This window comes from Ranitomeya imitator, chromosome 3 (genome assembly GCF_032444005.1).
Source record: "Ranitomeya imitator isolate aRanImi1 chromosome 3, aRanImi1.pri, whole genome shotgun sequence".
Lineage (NCBI taxonomy): Eukaryota > Metazoa > Chordata > Amphibia > Anura > Dendrobatidae > Ranitomeya > Ranitomeya imitator.
The window spans coordinates 98,635,395-98,653,827 of record NC_091284.1 but is presented as its reverse complement, the minus strand read 5'-3'; the positions used below and the strand labels follow the sequence as shown (position 1 = coordinate 98,653,827).

The 18,433-nt window shown below is 41.4% G+C and overlaps 1 protein-coding gene across 2 annotated transcripts in view; it reads right to left on the bottom strand.

Moving 5' to 3' along the window:
* The window catches only part of SEZ6 (seizure related 6 homolog), a 955,889-nt gene that overhangs the window by 525,331 nt on the left and 412,125 nt on the right, over positions 1–18,433 (bottom strand). For both annotated transcript variants that reach the window (XM_069761206.1, XM_069761204.1), the window contains exon 2: positions 3,268–4,017. In XM_069761206.1, coding sequence (XP_069617307.1) covers positions 3,268–4,017 — 750 coding nt within the window. The remainder of the gene's footprint in view (positions 1–3,267; positions 4,018–18,433) is intronic.

Here is an 18,433-nt window from a genome sequence, read left to right as displayed (position 1 = left end):
AGAGAAGCACAGCGCCGGGGACAGACAGCGTTAGGTAAGTATGTACTGTTTGTTTTTTTTACTTTTAGGATGGTAACCAGGGTAAACATCGGGTTACTAAGTGCGGCCCTGCGCTTAGTAACCCGATGTTTACCCTGGTTACCGGCATCGTTGGTCGCTGGAGAGCTGTCTGTGTGACAGCTCTCTAGCGACCAAACAGCGACGCTGCAGCGATCCGGATCGTTGTCGGTATCGCTGCAGCGTTGCTTAATGTGAAGGGGCCTTTAGAGCCCACTCTCCAATAGAAGGGTTGTCCAATTTATACAATCACCCATGTTACAAGGGTCTTTTGACAATATATTGATTACACAGTACCCTCCTGCTGGGAGCTTTAGTAATCAGCTGTAATATGTGTGAAAACCTGATGCAAATCAAGCATTATGTAAGAGATGAGCATCTGGCCAATAGATGATGACTAGAGACGAGCGGAGTCATGATTTTTCCCAAAAAATTCAATCCGCGATGAAAAAGTTTGTATGAATTTCAATACTGGAAAGCTTGTAATTGTTTGTAAAATACATGTGGGATAGAGGAGAGAGAGACAATCTTGCTGACCTTAAAAAAATGTCCACTACTTGGACAATTTCTTCTCATTTCCCTCCCTTGGCCCCAGCAAAATAATAAAGCTTATATTCACATCCAGTGCGTGCGCCGTTCCTGCTGTGTCAGCAATAACTCTCCCTTGGGCTTTCATGTGGTGTTTCAACATGTGACGTCGGTGCCTAGTCATCGCTGGTGTCACTGTCCCCACCTTCGTACGAATTGTGCATGAAGAGGAAGTCAGGGATCATCTGCAGCACAGACTTCCTCGTCATGTTCGATTTGTCCTAAGGCTGAGACAGTGATGCCTCGTCACGTGTCAAATGTCACAACACCACATGGGAGCTACGGGACCGTGAGTGCTGACAACAGTGGAATGTTGCCAGCATGAGAGGTGAGTATAAGCTGTACTATTTTATCGGGGCCAAACATTTTGATCAAGAAGGGAGTCTCTGAGCAGTGGAAAACCCCTTTAACAGCCTACAATTTACAGGCGAAAGAGGACCATGCTGACCATAAGACCTTACACTCTACAGGAGAGAAAAGACCTCGCTGACCATAAGTGATCACACTCTACAGAACAGAGAGATTATACCTAGTACATCTGAAGATGGAAAACGACTCTACTGTACAAACTGTGCTTTGCTGGAAACCGCTGATCTGTGATGGTCCAAGTACTGACCACCACTGTACATGGTATGATAATCCGCTAGATGTCATAGCTGCAGGGAATTAAGGGGAGGCTTGCATGGCAATCGAAAAAGACATTGGCCTGCTCTTTGATGTCTCAGCAGTGTGGGAAATGGGGCAGAGCAAGTTTTCTTTTGTGAAATCTCAAGATGTTCAAATTTGTGTGAAACTGTGAGTTTTAGGACATTCATCTAGAACTCAATCCCTCAGAATTGATCCTTTCATCTCTAATGATGATCTTAAACAGAAAACACAGCCCAACCCAATAGGATAACATGGTGTTTGAAAATATTTTATTCTAAACCATAGAACCTTTTTAAAGGGAACCTGTCACCCTTAAAATCGAAGGTGAGCTAAGTCCACCAACATCAGGGGCTTATCTACAGCATTCTGGAATGCTGTAAATAAGCCCCCGATGTATCCTGAAAGATGAGGAAAAGAGGTTAGATTATACTTACCCAGGGGCGTTCCCGCTGCGGTCCGGTCCGGGGCCTCCCATCTTCTTACGATGACGTCCTCAGCGCAGGCGTCGGGAAAGGTCAGAGAGGCCCAGTGCCTGTGCACTGCAGTACTTTACTCTGCCCTCAGCAGGGCAGACAAAGTACGCCTGCGCCGGAGCTGCAGTGTGAATGCAAGAAGAGGATGTCATCGTAAGAAGATGGGAGGCCCCGGACCGGACCGCGACGCCCATCGTTCCGGGACCGCCCTTGGGTGAGTATAATCTAACCTCTTTTTCTCATCTTTCAGGATACATAGAGGGCTTATCTACAGCATTCCAGAATGCTGTAGATAAGCCCCTGATGCCGATGGGCTTAGCTCACCTTCGATTCTGGGGGTGACTGGTTACCTTTAAGCACTTTCCGCACTATGACATACTATTACGTCATGGAACTGATGCAGAAATATGGAATGGATTTAGTAGATGAGTCAGGTGCTCGCTGTGTTAGGCTGCCGTCACACTAGCAGTATTTGGTCAGTATTTTACATCAGTATTTGTAAGCCAAAACCAGGAGGGGAACAAATAGAGGAAAAGTATAATAGAAACATATGTACCACTTCTACATTTCTCACCCACTCCTGGTTTTGGCTTACAAATACTGATGTAAAATACTGACCAAATACTGCTAGTGTGACGGCAGCCTTATAGCGTAGCATCATTGATCAGAGATAACTTCGACAGCTGCTGTTTAACCACTCTCTGACAGCCATAGCCTGAGTTCCGTAAGAGAAGATGAAGTATTGCAGCATATAATAAAAATGATTAAGCAATCGCAAGTTCAAGTCCGTATGGGGACTAAAAAAATTCAGTGAGCTGTAAAAGAAAAAAAAGTTTCCAAAAATATAAAAAGTAAACAATATAAAAACCTAAAATTTGAATAACCTGCTTTCAACATTTAAAAATAAAGAAATGAAAAAAATTGCTTATTTAGTACTGCCACATCTGTTAAAAATAAGTTAAGGATTTTGGAAAATGTCAATACAAAAAAAAATTGTTAAGTCACTAAAATACTAAAAAAACAAAAACAAATTATATACAAGTTAATTTTAGCTGCATAATGAAAGTCATTAAAACAATATCCCAAAAATGTGGATTTAATTTTTTCCCCAATATTTCTTCTGTTTTATTCCCCATTTTTTTTTGTATGGTAAAGTGAGTGGTGTAATTCAAAACTAAAACTCAACATGCAAATAATAAGTCCTCCTCCATCTAGGACAACAAAACAATTGTTTAAAGTTATGGCACTTAGAATAAATAGAGGGAAAAAGAAAATAGCAAAAATAAAAAATGTCTGCTTGCTTAAAAGGATAGAAGATGGGTATAGGGCAATGAAGATGCGTAGGGTCTTAAGCAGCAAATATGTTTTCACCTAAGAAGATTTTCACCTTCTGATGGAGCCCCATCCATATTCTATGTATGTATATTTCACCTATTACATGCCAAACATTTTATAGACTGGGGAAAATAATACATAATTGTTCATACATTTCCATAATTACCTGGCACAGTAACAGTCACAGTTGTGGTAATAATGGTGCTGGTGGTGGTCTCTTCTTCTTCCTCGGTCAGTCTAACTGAAGATGTGGATATGTTGGATATAATCTTTTTAGTATTCTTCCACTCTGCTGTAGTTCTGGTGTTGGATCTTTCACGTGCCTCATATGTGCCAAAACTATCTTGTGTGGTATCAGGAATGGAAGGATGAGAAATTGATAAAGGTTTTGTGTGACTTGAGCTTTGCTGGGGTGCATGATAGACATTACCCTTCTCTGTTTGGACTGTGATGTGAGAATCCAAAGTTGGAAGTGAATCCAGCACTGGGGCTGATGATACCGTTCCCTGAATTTCTCTTCCATTTTCAGTGACAACAGAAGTGGTATCCATTATCATTGTAGATGGGATAAGAGGAATCGTAGGTGTAGAAGAATCATCTTGAGATGTTGGTAAATGGTCTGAATGTGCCAGATTAACTTTTGTTTTGAGTGCAGTCAATCTGTCTTTCATATCACTATCTTCCTGTTTGGTTCTTGAAAAGTAAGATGGTAGATGGCGGAAGTCTTTTTTCATAATACTTTCGTGAAGAATCCCTTCTAAAAATGGGTGGTGGTTCAACAATGTCATCGTAGGTGCTGTTGTGACGAAAGGCACCTCTCCTTCTAGATCCTCTACGTTGGACGTTGCATCTTGCTTTGGGTCCCATCTTCCAGTTGGCTTAATGCTGATTTCATTTCTTCTGGCGGAAATCAAACCTAGTTAAAAAAAGACAAAAGGAATTAATGACAAAAGTATTTAAGAGAACTCATAAATTATAATTCAAATGAAAAATTAGATCTGCTACACAAACTAAATAATAATATGGAGGTTTGGTTCATCCTTTTTTTTCTACTACGCGAAAACCAATCTGTGTTTCTTTCTGTACCCATTATTGGTCAAAGTGTTATTTTTATGATCCTTATTGCAAAACTTTTTTACCTTAAAAAAAAAAAAATTCTTAGCTTTTGCTACTCCAAAAGCAATAAACAGAAGACATCCGTTTGCTATCCTTTTTTTTCACTATGTCATTGATTTGTTTGATCCACAAATGAGATCAAATTAGAACATATCACTAGGTTTTTTTTTGTTTTTAGTGAATCAATCTGTAAAAAAAGAAAAAAGAAAAAAAAGACATATTCATAAGAAAAATAAGTGAAAGGGCTTTAACAGAGTTAGCGTATACCTTCCATGCACAATATCATGACGAATGAATTATGAAAAAAAAGAGAGAAACTTTACAGCAGCAGCATTTCCGAGTTCAGGCTAAAGCTACTATACTTCTTTCTTTGACCTAAAATAAGCTGTAGTAATCAATGACCTTTGACACAAGATGGAATCCAACACTGAACAGAAAAACTATATTCAACTTGTTCCAGGGCAGATTTCTTAAACATAAAATGACTATTCTTTTACTTTCGCCTGCTGCGCCTGAAGGATGAAAAGAGAGTTCATTTAGACTTGACCCCAATCAAGGCAAAAGAGAAAAATCTATTTCCAGTGGCTGCAACTTAGACAAAAACTGAAGGGATCAATGTAGCTGGTAGGTAAAATGTCAGTGGAAAATGGATCAGACTTCTCTCATCTCCCAGTCTATGGGTATATATGAGACCTCTCACGTAATATCCATCTGACATCGACCTCCGATGTCATAGACATGTACAAAAGCAATGCATGGCTTAGTGGCGAGACAGAACACTGTCATGATGAGACATCATGCACTTTGTAATATTGTTATTACTAGTATGGCATAATGTCTTAAATTCAATATTTTGTGGATATGTCTTACAAAATTTAGTAAAATGTTATAATTTTTTAAAGGGAAGCTGTCATATTCAGAAATGCTATTTACATGCAGATATGGGGTTAATCTGCAGGTACATAGGGTTAAAATCATGTTAGGCTATCCTAATGAAGTCCTGGAGGAATGTTGATGAGCTGCAACCAAAGAGCAGCAGTTCAGAAACCACCGGAGACTAGACGGAGGTGGACATGACTTGGGGATGGGTGGACTGAGAACTCCTGCAGCCTTTGTTTGTATTGCAGTGTAGATTTTAAACAAGAGTGTTGTTGCTTTAAGAGGAAGGAGTTTAGATGTTTGTGCCTGGTGTATTACTGTGAGGAGGGTGGGGCTTATATAGGGGAGGCAACTCTGGCTCTCCCTCTTTCTCTCACACGATGGACAGGAGGAAACATTACCCGCCCTCCCGCCCTGTTTATAATCTCTGTCCTTAAACTTTTAAATTATTGCTTGTATAATGATAAATGCTTTATTGTATTTTTGAATTTGTCATTGTATATCTTGTACCAGGTTCAATTATATATTGGCTATAAAGAGTTATTATTTGCGGAAACCTTCTAAGCCCAAGGGAAGGGCAATCCTTCAGCCATGGTTCCCTGGAGGTTTCCTCCACAGTCGGTTTTTCCTCTCCTGAGCGCTGTAGGATGACTCTTTGTGAGTCGGGGGTTTGCCAAGTTTAGTCCCATTAATGCTTTTGCAGGGACTCCTAGTTTTTAAGTTTGCAAAAATGATTTAATTATTAAAAAAAAAAAAAAAAAGTGTCAAATGAGACTTGGAATTTATAACCCGTCACGGCTTTGCGGTTTAGGAGTCAGGTGGAAGTTGCAGACAAGTTAAGGTGGACTCATTTTAACTAATAGAGGATGTAAAACCTCATGGTGGTGAGCAGGCTCGGCTTTGGTGGCCAGCCTCAAGGACGTTGTAATGGTAACATCTATCAGGGGCGGGCACGTGGTTAAGCACAGGAGTGAGGATAATAGGGTCATTGGTGCCCTGAAAGTTTACTGGCTCTGCTTGAATGGCAAGCCAGTGCGTGTCGCCCCTTTATGGCTGTCTGTCCTGGTGCTGTATGTCAGACAGCTGGGGATATCGCAGTACTTGTGAATCCCAATGTACTAGCACTCCACCTGACTCCTACTGTGATTATTTAATCCTGTGATTTGAATAAAAGCTGTGGCCATTTTGACAACCAAAATAATGTGTTTTGTGTATTTATTTTAGTACCTAGGTTTACAGTAGTTATGGTGGTTTTAAGAAGGAGTGGGGTCCATCCCATATCCAAAAGTCAAGTGGCTGCAGCCTGTACATGATGCAACAAGTCACATTAGTATTAGGAAACAGCGGCATTGATATTTCTAGACTGATGCCACTGCAGGAGAAAAGTATACACTGGTTATTTTTTAGGGTCTTGATTTAAGCTGAAGTTGTCCAGTAATGGCCACCCCTTTTAAGCTGACCCTGTAAAATAGATGGCTTGGCTGAAATTTGTAGGCTTTTAGTCCGAGAAAGGCATGCACTCCAATTTATATTCCAGTTCATCTGTCTTTTGTTTTGTTTCAGTTTGTTTGCAACCTGTGCATATAAAGAATTGGTCTCTCTTTTCTTTGAGCTGGACATTACATTCATGTAGTTCCCCATAACTGCGTGTCCACTAGCCGGGCCTGTCCTTCTCAGCCCTTATCCAAATGCATGTTACTTGACAAATGGTAAGGTTTTAATATTAGAGGTTAAGGCCATCTTTTACATTTCTTTTTATCAAAATTATGTTAGCTAAGCACCCTATATTATTTTCATGCACTATTATTATTAATAATAATTATTAATATTTATTTATATAGCACCATTAATTCCATGGTGCTGTACATGAGAAAGGGGCTACGTACAGAGTTATAGATATCGTTTACAGTAAATAAATTTACGATGACAGACTGGTGCAGAGGGGAGAAGACCCTGTCCTTGCGGACTTACATTCTACGGGATAATGGGGAAGAGACAGAATGTTGGGGGTGCGGCAGCTCTGGTGCTGGTGACACGGTGGCTCTGGTGGTAGAGAGGTGACAGCTCAGGTGGTGGTGAGGCGGCAGCTCGGCTGGTGTTCAGGTGGTGGTGAGGCGGCAGATCGGGTGGTGGTGAGGTGGCAGAATGGTTACTGCAAGCTGTAGGCTTTCCTGAAGAGATGGGTTTTCAGGTTCCATCTGAAGGATCTGAGGGTGGTGGATACTTGGACATGTTGAGGCGTGGAATTCCAGAGGATAGGGGATATTCGGGAGAAGTCAAGTTTACAGGTGGTGAGTTGTGATTTGGAAAGGATGTGAGTAAGCTCTCCTTCGGTGATGTTGGAGTTGGAGAGGGAGGTTATTAGGGCAGGGCAGAGGTCTGGTATATGGAGTGGTTGGGGTGTGGAACAGTAAAGGTTTGCCTTGTTTGGTCGATCTTGTTTTTGAAGTAGGTGGCAAAGTCCTTGGAAGGGGTGAGGGGAGTTGGAGGTGGCAGTGGTGGGAGGAGAGAGTTTAAGTGCTGAACAGTTGTTTTGGGTTGTATTATTACTGTTTATTTATTTAATGGAGGGTATTTGCTTCTGATGATTGTGTCTTAGGTTTTGTCTACTTAGTGGCCAGTGGGAACATGCGCTTACATGCTGCATGCACACCAATTTATATCACAATTCATCTCTTTAGTTTTTTTATGTTTAATATATATTAGGCTAGGGTCCTATCAAAGACAGGAATGCCTTGTCACTCATGAATTCGCCAGTTTATGCTCTAAGTACCTTAATTTTTATAAGTATATTGTATATAACAGTATTGCAGTCCAGATTTTATATATTAAATATTTGCATATGTCTTAGCTCTTACATAGGCTGCTGTATTTTTTTATTTGTTTATTATGCAGTCTTAGCACCTGTTCACATTTGCATTATTCTGTTCAGAGATGCTGGTCAGTTTATTTTCTTTTATATAGCGTGGTCAAAAGTTATCTCTCCCTAACCCCATACATTGGAACACTTGGCTTGGTTCTTATGTTCTTTACAAGAGATCCACTGCCAGACTTATCTCTCCAAATTGAAAAAAGCCATTGAAATTCAACAAACCAGATCCTTCTCTCCCCAGTTGGAGGCCCCCATACATATTAGATGGTCAGTGGAATGTGCTGAAATTGGCTGATTCAGCCAATTTTTATCTAATGTGAAATTAGTCTACTACTGCCTGGTGATAGATAGAACTCAAATTATCACTTGTGCCAAGAAATACTTTCTATTATCTATTATAGATGATGTACAGAACTTGCAGTACATAAGAAAATTGCTCTACAAGCATTGCTTTAATGAATGATTCACCTCTGCAAATTCAGAAACGCATTCTCCTGATGAACACCGTTCTCCTGTACTAGCACAGTAATTAATAAATGTATTCATCATCCGCTCTGACCTTTCTTCCAAATCCACTGAATCTTCCCTAATCATTTTCACTTGTTCGCCAGTGTTTATCAACAATTCATCCTATTTCTCCCTTATTATCTCTTCCTCCCACAAACCTGCTCATCTGCTTCACTACAAGGGAGTGTCGGATAAAAAAAGAGCGTCTTATTATTTTCTCTCATAATAAGTTCTTGTTAAATGAGTCGGAATGTGAAAGTGTTTCTAGCAATAGATGAAAGCCTTCAAGGATAAGATAAGCCAACCTGTGACTCTCTGCTGCTAAAGAACAACCACCATCATCTGAATTGCCATAGCAATGTAAAAAAAACTGAATCACAAGTGGGCTCCTCTATAATAATGACATTAATATTTCATTTCAGACAATTATGGCATATCCACGTCTGGGACCTCCAGCTATCTGATGAATGGTGCCCTATTTCACACAGCTGTCGATACTCAGATGGCCACACAAGAGTGTCTCTCTCTAATATCTTCTATGAGAGTTCTGAAAATATTAGAATGGCCATTTCCAACGATTTTTGACCTCCCATAAAAGTAAATACAGAGGTACATGGTTGCCCAACCACCTCTCCATTTCCAACTGCAAATATTCTGGAAATACATGGAAATAACATTTAAATGCAGTTACTCATTTTATGACCATCGCCTCAAAAAGGTACAAGCAATATGTCAAGGTAAGACCATCACGAGAAAGCTCACCTGCAGGAACAGTAAACAGGACTAATATAAGACCTCATATGGCAAAATTTCCCCACTGCTAAAGGAGAGCAGAAAAAATAGAGGTCCGAAAAAAATATAGATTCAGTGGCACTTAACCATCGAAAACACTTTATTGCACAAGACTGTTAAAAATGTATGGCTTGGGGGGATGAGCATAGCGCAATGACGATGGCCATTTCGCGCTGTGTCTAATGCCTCAATGGGTCACTAGAGATGAGACCTCTTGAAGCGCTAGACACAGCGTGAAATGGCCATGGTCTTTGCACCCCACTTTTCACCCAAACCATTGCTTTTGAGTTATAGTTGCCCACATAACTAATCACACTCCAACCTCTCCACCATGGCCAAGACCAAAGAGCTGTCTAAGGACACCAGGGACAACAATATAGACCTGCACAAGGCTGAGGTGGGCTACAGGATAATAGGCAAGCAGCCTGGTGAGAAGGCAACAACTGTTGGCACAATTATTAGAAAATGCAACAAACACAAAATGTCTGTCCATCTTTTTCCGTCTGGGGCTCAATGCAAGATCTCCTTGTAGAGTAAGGATAATTCTGAGAAAGGTCAGGAATCAGCCCAGAGCTACATAGGAGGGCATGGTTAATGACTTGAAGAGAGCTGGGACCACAGTCTTAAACATTACCGTTAGTAACACACTACACCGTCATTGATTAAAATCCTGCAGGACACGCAAGGTCTCCCTGCTCACGCTAGCACAGGTCCAGGCAAGTTCACCAATGGCCATCTGGATGACCCAGAGGAGGTATGGGAGAAGATCATGTGGTCAGATGAGGTTGAAAAAGAACTTTTTGGGGGCGTGGCCTGAGCTCTGGCGATGTAGGAGGTAAGAGCTCTGAGCTCCCACTAAAGAACCCAAAAAGCGATGAAAAAAATCCACAAGAGGCATTTATTTATAATTTTTATTGAGTTATTATCCCTCTACAACAGAATTGGAACATTTTACTGTCAAAAAATGCTTTCAATCAAGAATTTTTACTTCATAGAATGTAGGAGATAAAAACCGGAGACAACATTTGAAAAGCGGAGGGATACCTTTACCTATTTTTATTTTTTTTTTCTCACACCAGAATTCAACTTTAAGGTCAGTGCTTGCATTTTCCACCTAAGAGCCAATTGGACAGCTATCCCTGGTCATTTGGGTGCCCATATTGCTGAGATTTCTTTTTATTTGGGTCTCTTGTGCACTGAAACAGCATTCTTCCCTATGGTGTAAAGGCGGAGGGATACCCACTTCATATATTTTTTGACTGTAGGATATAATTAAATTGATGACCAGTGCACTTAGTTTTCACTCAGTGGACAACTTAGATTTATCATCCTGTCATTTTGACACATATATCTGAAAGATTAGAGGTGGCACAACCGAGATTTACCAGTAAAACCCGGCTGGAATACTGCACAGCTTAACAGCATTCTCACCTGAGGTAGAAAGTAGTTCCGGCAGCTCCATTTGACTTACTGCGGCAAGCTCCTGCTTCAGCAAGATTATAGATCCAGGAGCGCTTCAGGTACCTGCTTCCACGCCGACCATCAATACAGATACATTGCTTATCTAAGATCAAAGGGGCTGAATTGTCTGAAGACAGAACACCGAAGGAGACTGCAATTTTGGAACACCAGAAAGGAGGAGGATAGTTTTTTTTTTTCAAAAAGCACCCAACATTGTAGGATCCTGTTTCCCTATCAACCAGATAAGAATCTCAAGGTGAAGACATTTTGAAACAATAAAGGCGACTCTGGTTGCCTGGGTGGTGTCTTGGGATTCAGTCCCATAAGGAATTGACGGCTTTCAGAGAACTTTAAATGTTACTTGTACCTAGAATGCAAAGGGAGAGGATTTAGGTGTTGTATATAGACCATCTCATAAATAGTGCCTTATAAGTTTATACCTTATAGTTCCTATTTCATTTTGGTTAGTGACATCTAAGCCCCATATATATTTAATTAGGGGACTTATAACTGTCCTATGATACATAATATTAATTAACTGCAGCTCAGAGCCTTGTTCTTTTAATATATAACAATCTGGTCAGAGACTTTACTCCCCTTATCTTCTAATCCTACTGTCATCCATAGGCTCAGCTCTGTTTAAGGTACTGTCACACTAGACGATATCGCTAGCGATCCGTGACGTTGCAGCGTCCTCGCTAGCGATATCGTCCAGTGTGACAGGCAGCAGCGATCAGGCCCCTGCTGGGAGATCGCTGGTCGGGGAAGAAAGTCCAGAACTTTATTTCGTCGCTGGACTCCCTGTAGACATCGCTGAATCGGCGTGTGTGACACCGATTCAGCGATGTCTTCACTGGTAACCAGGGTAAACATCGGGTAACTAAGCGCAGGGCCGTGCATAGTAACCCGATGTTTACCCTGCTTACCATCCTAAAAGTAAAAAAACAAACACTACATACTTACCTACAGCCGTCTGTCCTCCAGCGCTGTGCTCTGCACTCCTCCTGCTCTGGCTGTGAGCGTCGGTCAGCCGGAAAGCAGAGCGGTGACGTCACCGCTCTGCTTTCTGGCTGCCCGGCGCTCACAGCCAGACCAGAGAAGCAGAGCGCCGAGGACAGACGGCTGTAGGTAAGTATGTAGCGTTTGTTTTTTTACTTTTTAGGATGGTAACCAGGGTAAACATCGGGTTACTAAGCGTGGCCCTGCGCTTAGTTACCCGATGTTTACCCTGGTTACCGGGGACCTCGGGATCGTTGGTCGCTGGAGAGCTGTCTGTGTGACAGCTCTCCAGCGACCAAACAGCGACGCTGCAGCGATCCGGATCGTTGTCGGTATCGCTGCAGCGTCGCTATGTGTGACGGTACCTTTACTCTCAGTTTGTTTGGGCAAATTTGAGGAATAGGAATCATTGTATTCTTTTCTTCATCCTGATCAAGGAATCAAGAATCTTCCTCCCATTGTACGTTACACAGGCTGTTTATTTAATCTTTAACCTCTTTCTTGGCTGGACATAAATCTCATTACGCTGCCACATCAAAGATTCTAGATCTAAAAGGTACATTACCCTATTTACTCTTTACAAAACTTGAGAGGCCTATGAGGTAATTATCTGCCTACTTTAACTTGTAAGCTTCGCATGCTGAACCTTTGTGTGTAGTATCTTGTGTTTCAGGTTACCAACTTTATTTGTTTGACTGACAGCTATTCTTTTATCAATATATTGTATCATATAGCAATATTTACATGCAATTACCTGTATATTGAGTTCCAAGGGCTATATACTATAATTAATTGTATCATACTATTATATCTATCCAAGTGTCAATAAATGAGACCGACCAAAATGCAGACAGGAACAGGGAAACAAAAAATAAATCCCAAACAAGTAGACAATCTCTACAAAGGGCTCACTCTAAATCTTATGAAGATTTCTTTAACTCACCTAGTCCTACTAGGTCAAGGTCCCCTGTTAAGTCAGGGGAACCAAGTTCTACATTTATTAAACAATCCTCGTTCCTAACATACAGTAAAGCTACAAAGGAAGGGACTATATGAAAAAATTCAACATCCAAATTGCCAATAAGCATGTCATCCCGTAAAGGAGACCCCAATGGAGTGTCCAAACTTCCAATTCTAAATACCATCTCACCTAATGAAATGGATACTTCCAGATCATTTAAAAGAAAAGTTCCTAGTGACCATGGGAGTAAAAATGACCCTTCCACTGAAGATTTGGACAATCAGTCTGATGACAATAGCCCAGACAGACAAAGAGTTAAAACAGATCACATAGAGGTGCCACCAATAGCAGAGATCCCACCTCCTTTAATTAACCTGGATGAATTTCTTAGTTCTAACAAGCCTGCCACTGAAGGTTTCTTGGCTAGCCTTTTTAGGTCATTTAATGAATCTATGAGGATAGGATTTGAATTACAGAGCAAAACCCTGCAGGAAACTTGCAACAATTTCATTCAAAGATTCGAGAAGAATGAAAAAAGTTTAACTCTTGTTGAAAAAGACACCATTTACCTTTCCAAACAGAATTCTAATCTTCAAGCTGAGATCCTTACCCTCAAAAATAAGTTAACAGACCTCGAAGATCGTAGTCGAAGAAATAACTTAAAGATAAGAGGCATTCCTGAATCCGTCCCGCAAGGTGATCTCTCAAACTACACTAAAAATCTATTCAAACAACTGGTCCCCAATCTCTCTGACTTACAACTGAACATTGACCGTATCCATCGCCTGCCACGTCCTAAGGGGATACCCCAAGACAAGCCCAGGGATACTATCCTTAGAGTACATTTCTTCGATACAAAAGAAAAGATTTTGAAAGGCATCAAGGAAAAAGGTTCCTTCCCTGACCCGTATAGGAACATAAAATTGTTCTCAGACTTCTCCAAAGCGACGATGGATGCGCGTAGATCTTTTAAAGACATAACAGCTAAACTTAGAGACTTCAAAGTGCCCTATAGATGGGGCTTCCCAACAAAACTCTTAGTGTGGTACAACAGCAAAAATTATCCGATCGATACCCCTCAAGAAGGCTTGAGATTTATTAAATTCCTCATGGAAGAACCTGCCTTTAAAGATAAACATTAGAAAATATGGGTATTATTATTTTCATAATTTCATTCTTTCATTAGACCTCTAACTCTGAGGTGTCTTTGTGGGCCTCAGCCACAAGTCTTGTATACCCCACACTTAGGTGAGACTCAATAAATTTGGAGTCCTCCAGGAGAACCCCTAAGTTAGTTCTTGTGTATTTTGGCTAGTTTTAGATAGGCCAACCACCAGTTTTGTTGTATTTATCTTTATCGCTCAGTTTTGTTTCATTCATAATTAATAATGAAAATCCTTTCTTATAATGTTAGAGGCATCAACAGCCCTAACAAAAGATTTACCATTTGGAAAGAGATTATTCGTTCTCGTGCCAATATTGTATGTCTGCAGGAGGTGAAATTAGCAAAAGACAATCATCCAACTTTTCAGCACAAAAAATTTCCACATATCTTTAAATCGCTACACTCGTCTAAAAAAAGGGGTGTCGTCACTTTAATAAGTAGCGATGTTCCATTCCAACTTGTTGATGAAGTAACAGACCATTTGGGCAGGTTCCATATCCTTACTTGTTATTTAAACAACAATCCTTGTACAGTGGTGAATGTACCGTATATACTCGAGTATAAGCCGACCCGAGTATAAGCCGACCCCCCTAATTTTGCCACAAAAAACTGGGAAAACTTATTGACTCGAGTATAAGCCTAGGGTGGAAATGCAGCATTTACCGGTGAATTTCAAAAATAAAAATAGATCATTATTTCCCCATAGCTGTGCCATATAGTGCTCTGCACCGTTCATATTTCCCCATAGGTGTGAACCATATAGTGCTCTGCACCGTTCATTGTGCCCCCTAGCTGTGCCATATACGGTGGTCTGCACCGTTCATTGTGCCCCATAGATGTGCCATATACGGTGCTCTGCACCGTTCACTGTGCCCCATAGCTGTGCCATATACGGTGCTCTGCACCGTTCACTGTGCCCCATAGCTGTGCTGTGCCATATACGGTGCTCTGCACCGTTCACTGTGCCCCATAGCTGTGCCATATACGGTGCTCTGCACCGTTCACTGTGCCCCATAGCTGTGCTGTGCCATATACGGTGCTCTGCACCGTTCACTGTGCCCCATACATAGCTGTGCTGTGCCATATACGGTGCTCTGCACCGTTCACTGTGCCCTATAGCTGTGCTGTGCCATATACGGTGCTCTGCACCGTTCACTGTGCCCCATAGCTGTGCTGTGCCATATACGGTGCTCTGCACCGTTCACTGTGCCCCATAGCTGTGCTGTGCCATATACGGTGCTCTGCACCGTTCACTGTGCCCCATAGCTGTGCTGTGCCATATACGGTGCTCTGCACCGTTCACTGTGCCCCATAGCTGTGCTGTGCCATATACGGTGCTCTGCACCGTTCACTGTGCCCTATAGCTGTGCTGTGCCATATACGGTGCTCTGCACCGTTCACTGTGCCCCATAGCTGTGCTGTGCCATATACGGTGCTCTGCACCGTTCACTGTGCCCCATAGCTGTGCTGTGCCATATACGGTGCTCTGCACCGTTCACTGTGCCCCATAGCTGTGCTGTGCCATATACGGTGCTCTGCACCGTTCACTGTGCCCCATAGATGTTCCACATAAATTTGTGCCGCCGCTGCCGCAATAAAGAAAAAAAAACACATACTCACCTCCCTTGATTGCAGCTCCCGGCGTCTCGTTCCGGCGCCTCCATCTTCCCGGCGTCTCTGCTCTGACTGATCAGGCAGAGGGCGCCGCGCACACTATATGCGTCATCGCGCCCTCTGCCTGAACAGTCAGAGAGCAGAGACGCCGGGAAGATGGAGGCGCCGGCCGGGAAGATGGAGCGACGCTCGGCGGCTGGAACGAGGACAGGTGAATATGCTATACTCACCTAGTCCTGGCGATCCTCGCGCTGTCCCCTCCTGTCTTCGGTGCCGCAGCTTCTTTCTCTATCAGCGGTCACCGGCACCGCTGATTAGAGAAATGAATAAGCGGCTCCGCCCCTATGGGAGGTGGAGCCGCTTATTCATTTCTGTAATGAGCGGTCCCACGTGACCGCTGAAGAGAGGAAGAAACTGCAGCGCCGAAGCCCGTGGGACGGCAGGGACAGCGCGAGGATCGCTGGGACTAGGTAAGTATACCCCAGCGCCCTCAGCCCCTCACCCGCCGACCCCACCGCTACCGTGACTCGAGTATAAGCCGAGGGGGGCACTTTCAGCCCAAAAATTTGGGCTGAAAATCTCGGCTTATACTCGAGTATATACGGTATATGCTCCAAACACAAATCACATTTCGTTTTTAAATAATCTACATAAAAAAGTGAATAAAATTAAATTAGGAGATATCATATGGATAGGAGACTTTAACATTGTGCCTGATAGCATTATGGATTCATCCTCTCTAGTCCGTTACAAGGCGCCAGTTTTAAAAAAGTGGTTGATCCAAAATGAACTCTATGACATATTCAGATGTCTTAATACTTCTTCCCGTGAGTATTCTCACTATTCTGATGTGCATAAAACATCTTCCCGTATAGATTTAATTTTGACAAATGTTTTTTACCCTCTCGAAATTTAAGAGTTTTCAAATTAAAAAAAAAACTATTTCAGATCATGCCCCAGTGTTAGCAGATTTTCTTCTAGGACCCCCACTCGGAAATAACTACCTATGGAAATGTAATCCTACATTGTTTAAAATCCCAGATTATAAGCAGGAAATAGAGACAATACTAAATAATTACTTCAAAGAGAATGTGTCTGAAGATATAAATGCATTTACACTGTGGAACGCCCACAAGGCAGTCCTCAGGGGAAGTCTCATACAATTAGCTGCAAGATATAAAAAGAAAAACAGGGAAAAAATTGCTAATCTACAGATCCAAATCAATACAAAAGAATTACAGCAAAACAATCTGCAAATACCATCTTCAAATATACAGGCGGAAATCTTGGAGTTGAGGCGAAAATTGAAAGCCGAGATTTTCCAAGAATATGACTATGTTATAAAGGCCTCAAAATTCAAAGGGTATACATCATTAAACAAGCCTACCAAATATATGATGGTAAAGATTAAAAAAGAACGTATTAACAGAAGAATTAACAAAATTATTTCCTCGTCAGGTGAAGTTATGATTCATCCCAAAGACATTGCTAGCTCTTTCGCAGACTTTTTTCGTCAATTATACAATTTGAAAGATGACCCATGCACACCCAGTATCGACCCAGACTCCATTAATGCATTCCTATTTAGTATTAACCTCCCCAAAATAACTCCATCTGACTTAATATCTATTAATAGTCCCTTCACAGAAAAATAAATAATCGATACTATTAATAAATCAAAAAGTCAAAAAACACCGGGCCCAGATGGATTTTCCAATGAATATTTTAAATCTTTTTCAAAAATTCTAGCCCCGCACATGGCTTCTATTTTTGCTCTTGCCTCCTCTCAGGGTTCCTTTCCTAAAGAGATGCAAGAAGCAGTTATCGTTTTGATTCCCAAAACTGGGGGGGATCCTGAGAGGATGCGAGACTACCGTCCAATCTCACTAATAAATAGTGATACGAAAATGTATTCCAAGATTTTGGCGGATCGATTAAAAAATATTCTCCCACGTTTGCTGGTAGATGACCAGATGGGATTCATTGATGGACGCCAAGCATCAGATGGGACCAGGAGGGTGATCAATTTAATGAACATTATCCAAAATTCAAATTCAAAAGCAGCCTTTCTAACCTTAGATGCTGAAAAGGCTTTTGACAGGATAAACTGGTCTTATTTGAGAGCGACACTTGAAAAGTTTGGGTTTGATTCGGGATTTATGTCCACTATCTTTGCTCTATATTCGGGACCTAGTGCCAGGATCTACTCCAATAATTTCATGTCAGATCCGTTCATCATTTCCAATGGCACACGTCAGGGGTGTCCTTTGTCACCCCTGCTGTTTGTCCTTGCAATGGAACCTTTGGCGGAGAGAATCAGATCCAATATAGATATTCTTGGAATTGATATCCAATCCCGTCAATTTAAAATTAGCATGTATGCAGATGATATTTTTCTTACACTACTTAATCCAGCAGCCTCGATTGAAGCTCTCTCTTCAGAGTTAGACACATTCTCCAAGATATCATATTTTAAGATAAATCCACATAAATCTAAATATTTAACTTTTAATATGAATGAATCACATGTTGCAGAATTGAGGGATCAAATAAATCTAGCTGGGGAGGGCGACAAAGTAGTGTATTTAGGAATAATCTTAACAAACAGACTACAAAATGTAATAAAAACTAACGCTGATAAGATTTTTAAAACAATTTCTCTTGACATCTCTCAATTTGCTCAATCGGAACTTTCTTTATTCGGGAGAACGATGACTATCAAAACAATCATTCTACCCAAGATACTTTATCTTTTTAGAACTCTCCCAGTGACCTTCCCCTACCAATTTATTCATAAACTTCAAACTATGATAAACTCATTCATATGGGGTGGTAAACGGGCCAGGTTGTCTTCAGATTTATTGTGCAAACACAAACGTAATGGCGGGGCTGACCTCCCAAATGTCCATGCTTATTATCTGGCTTCCCTGGTAAAACAAAGCCATCAGTGGTTTGATAAAAAACTA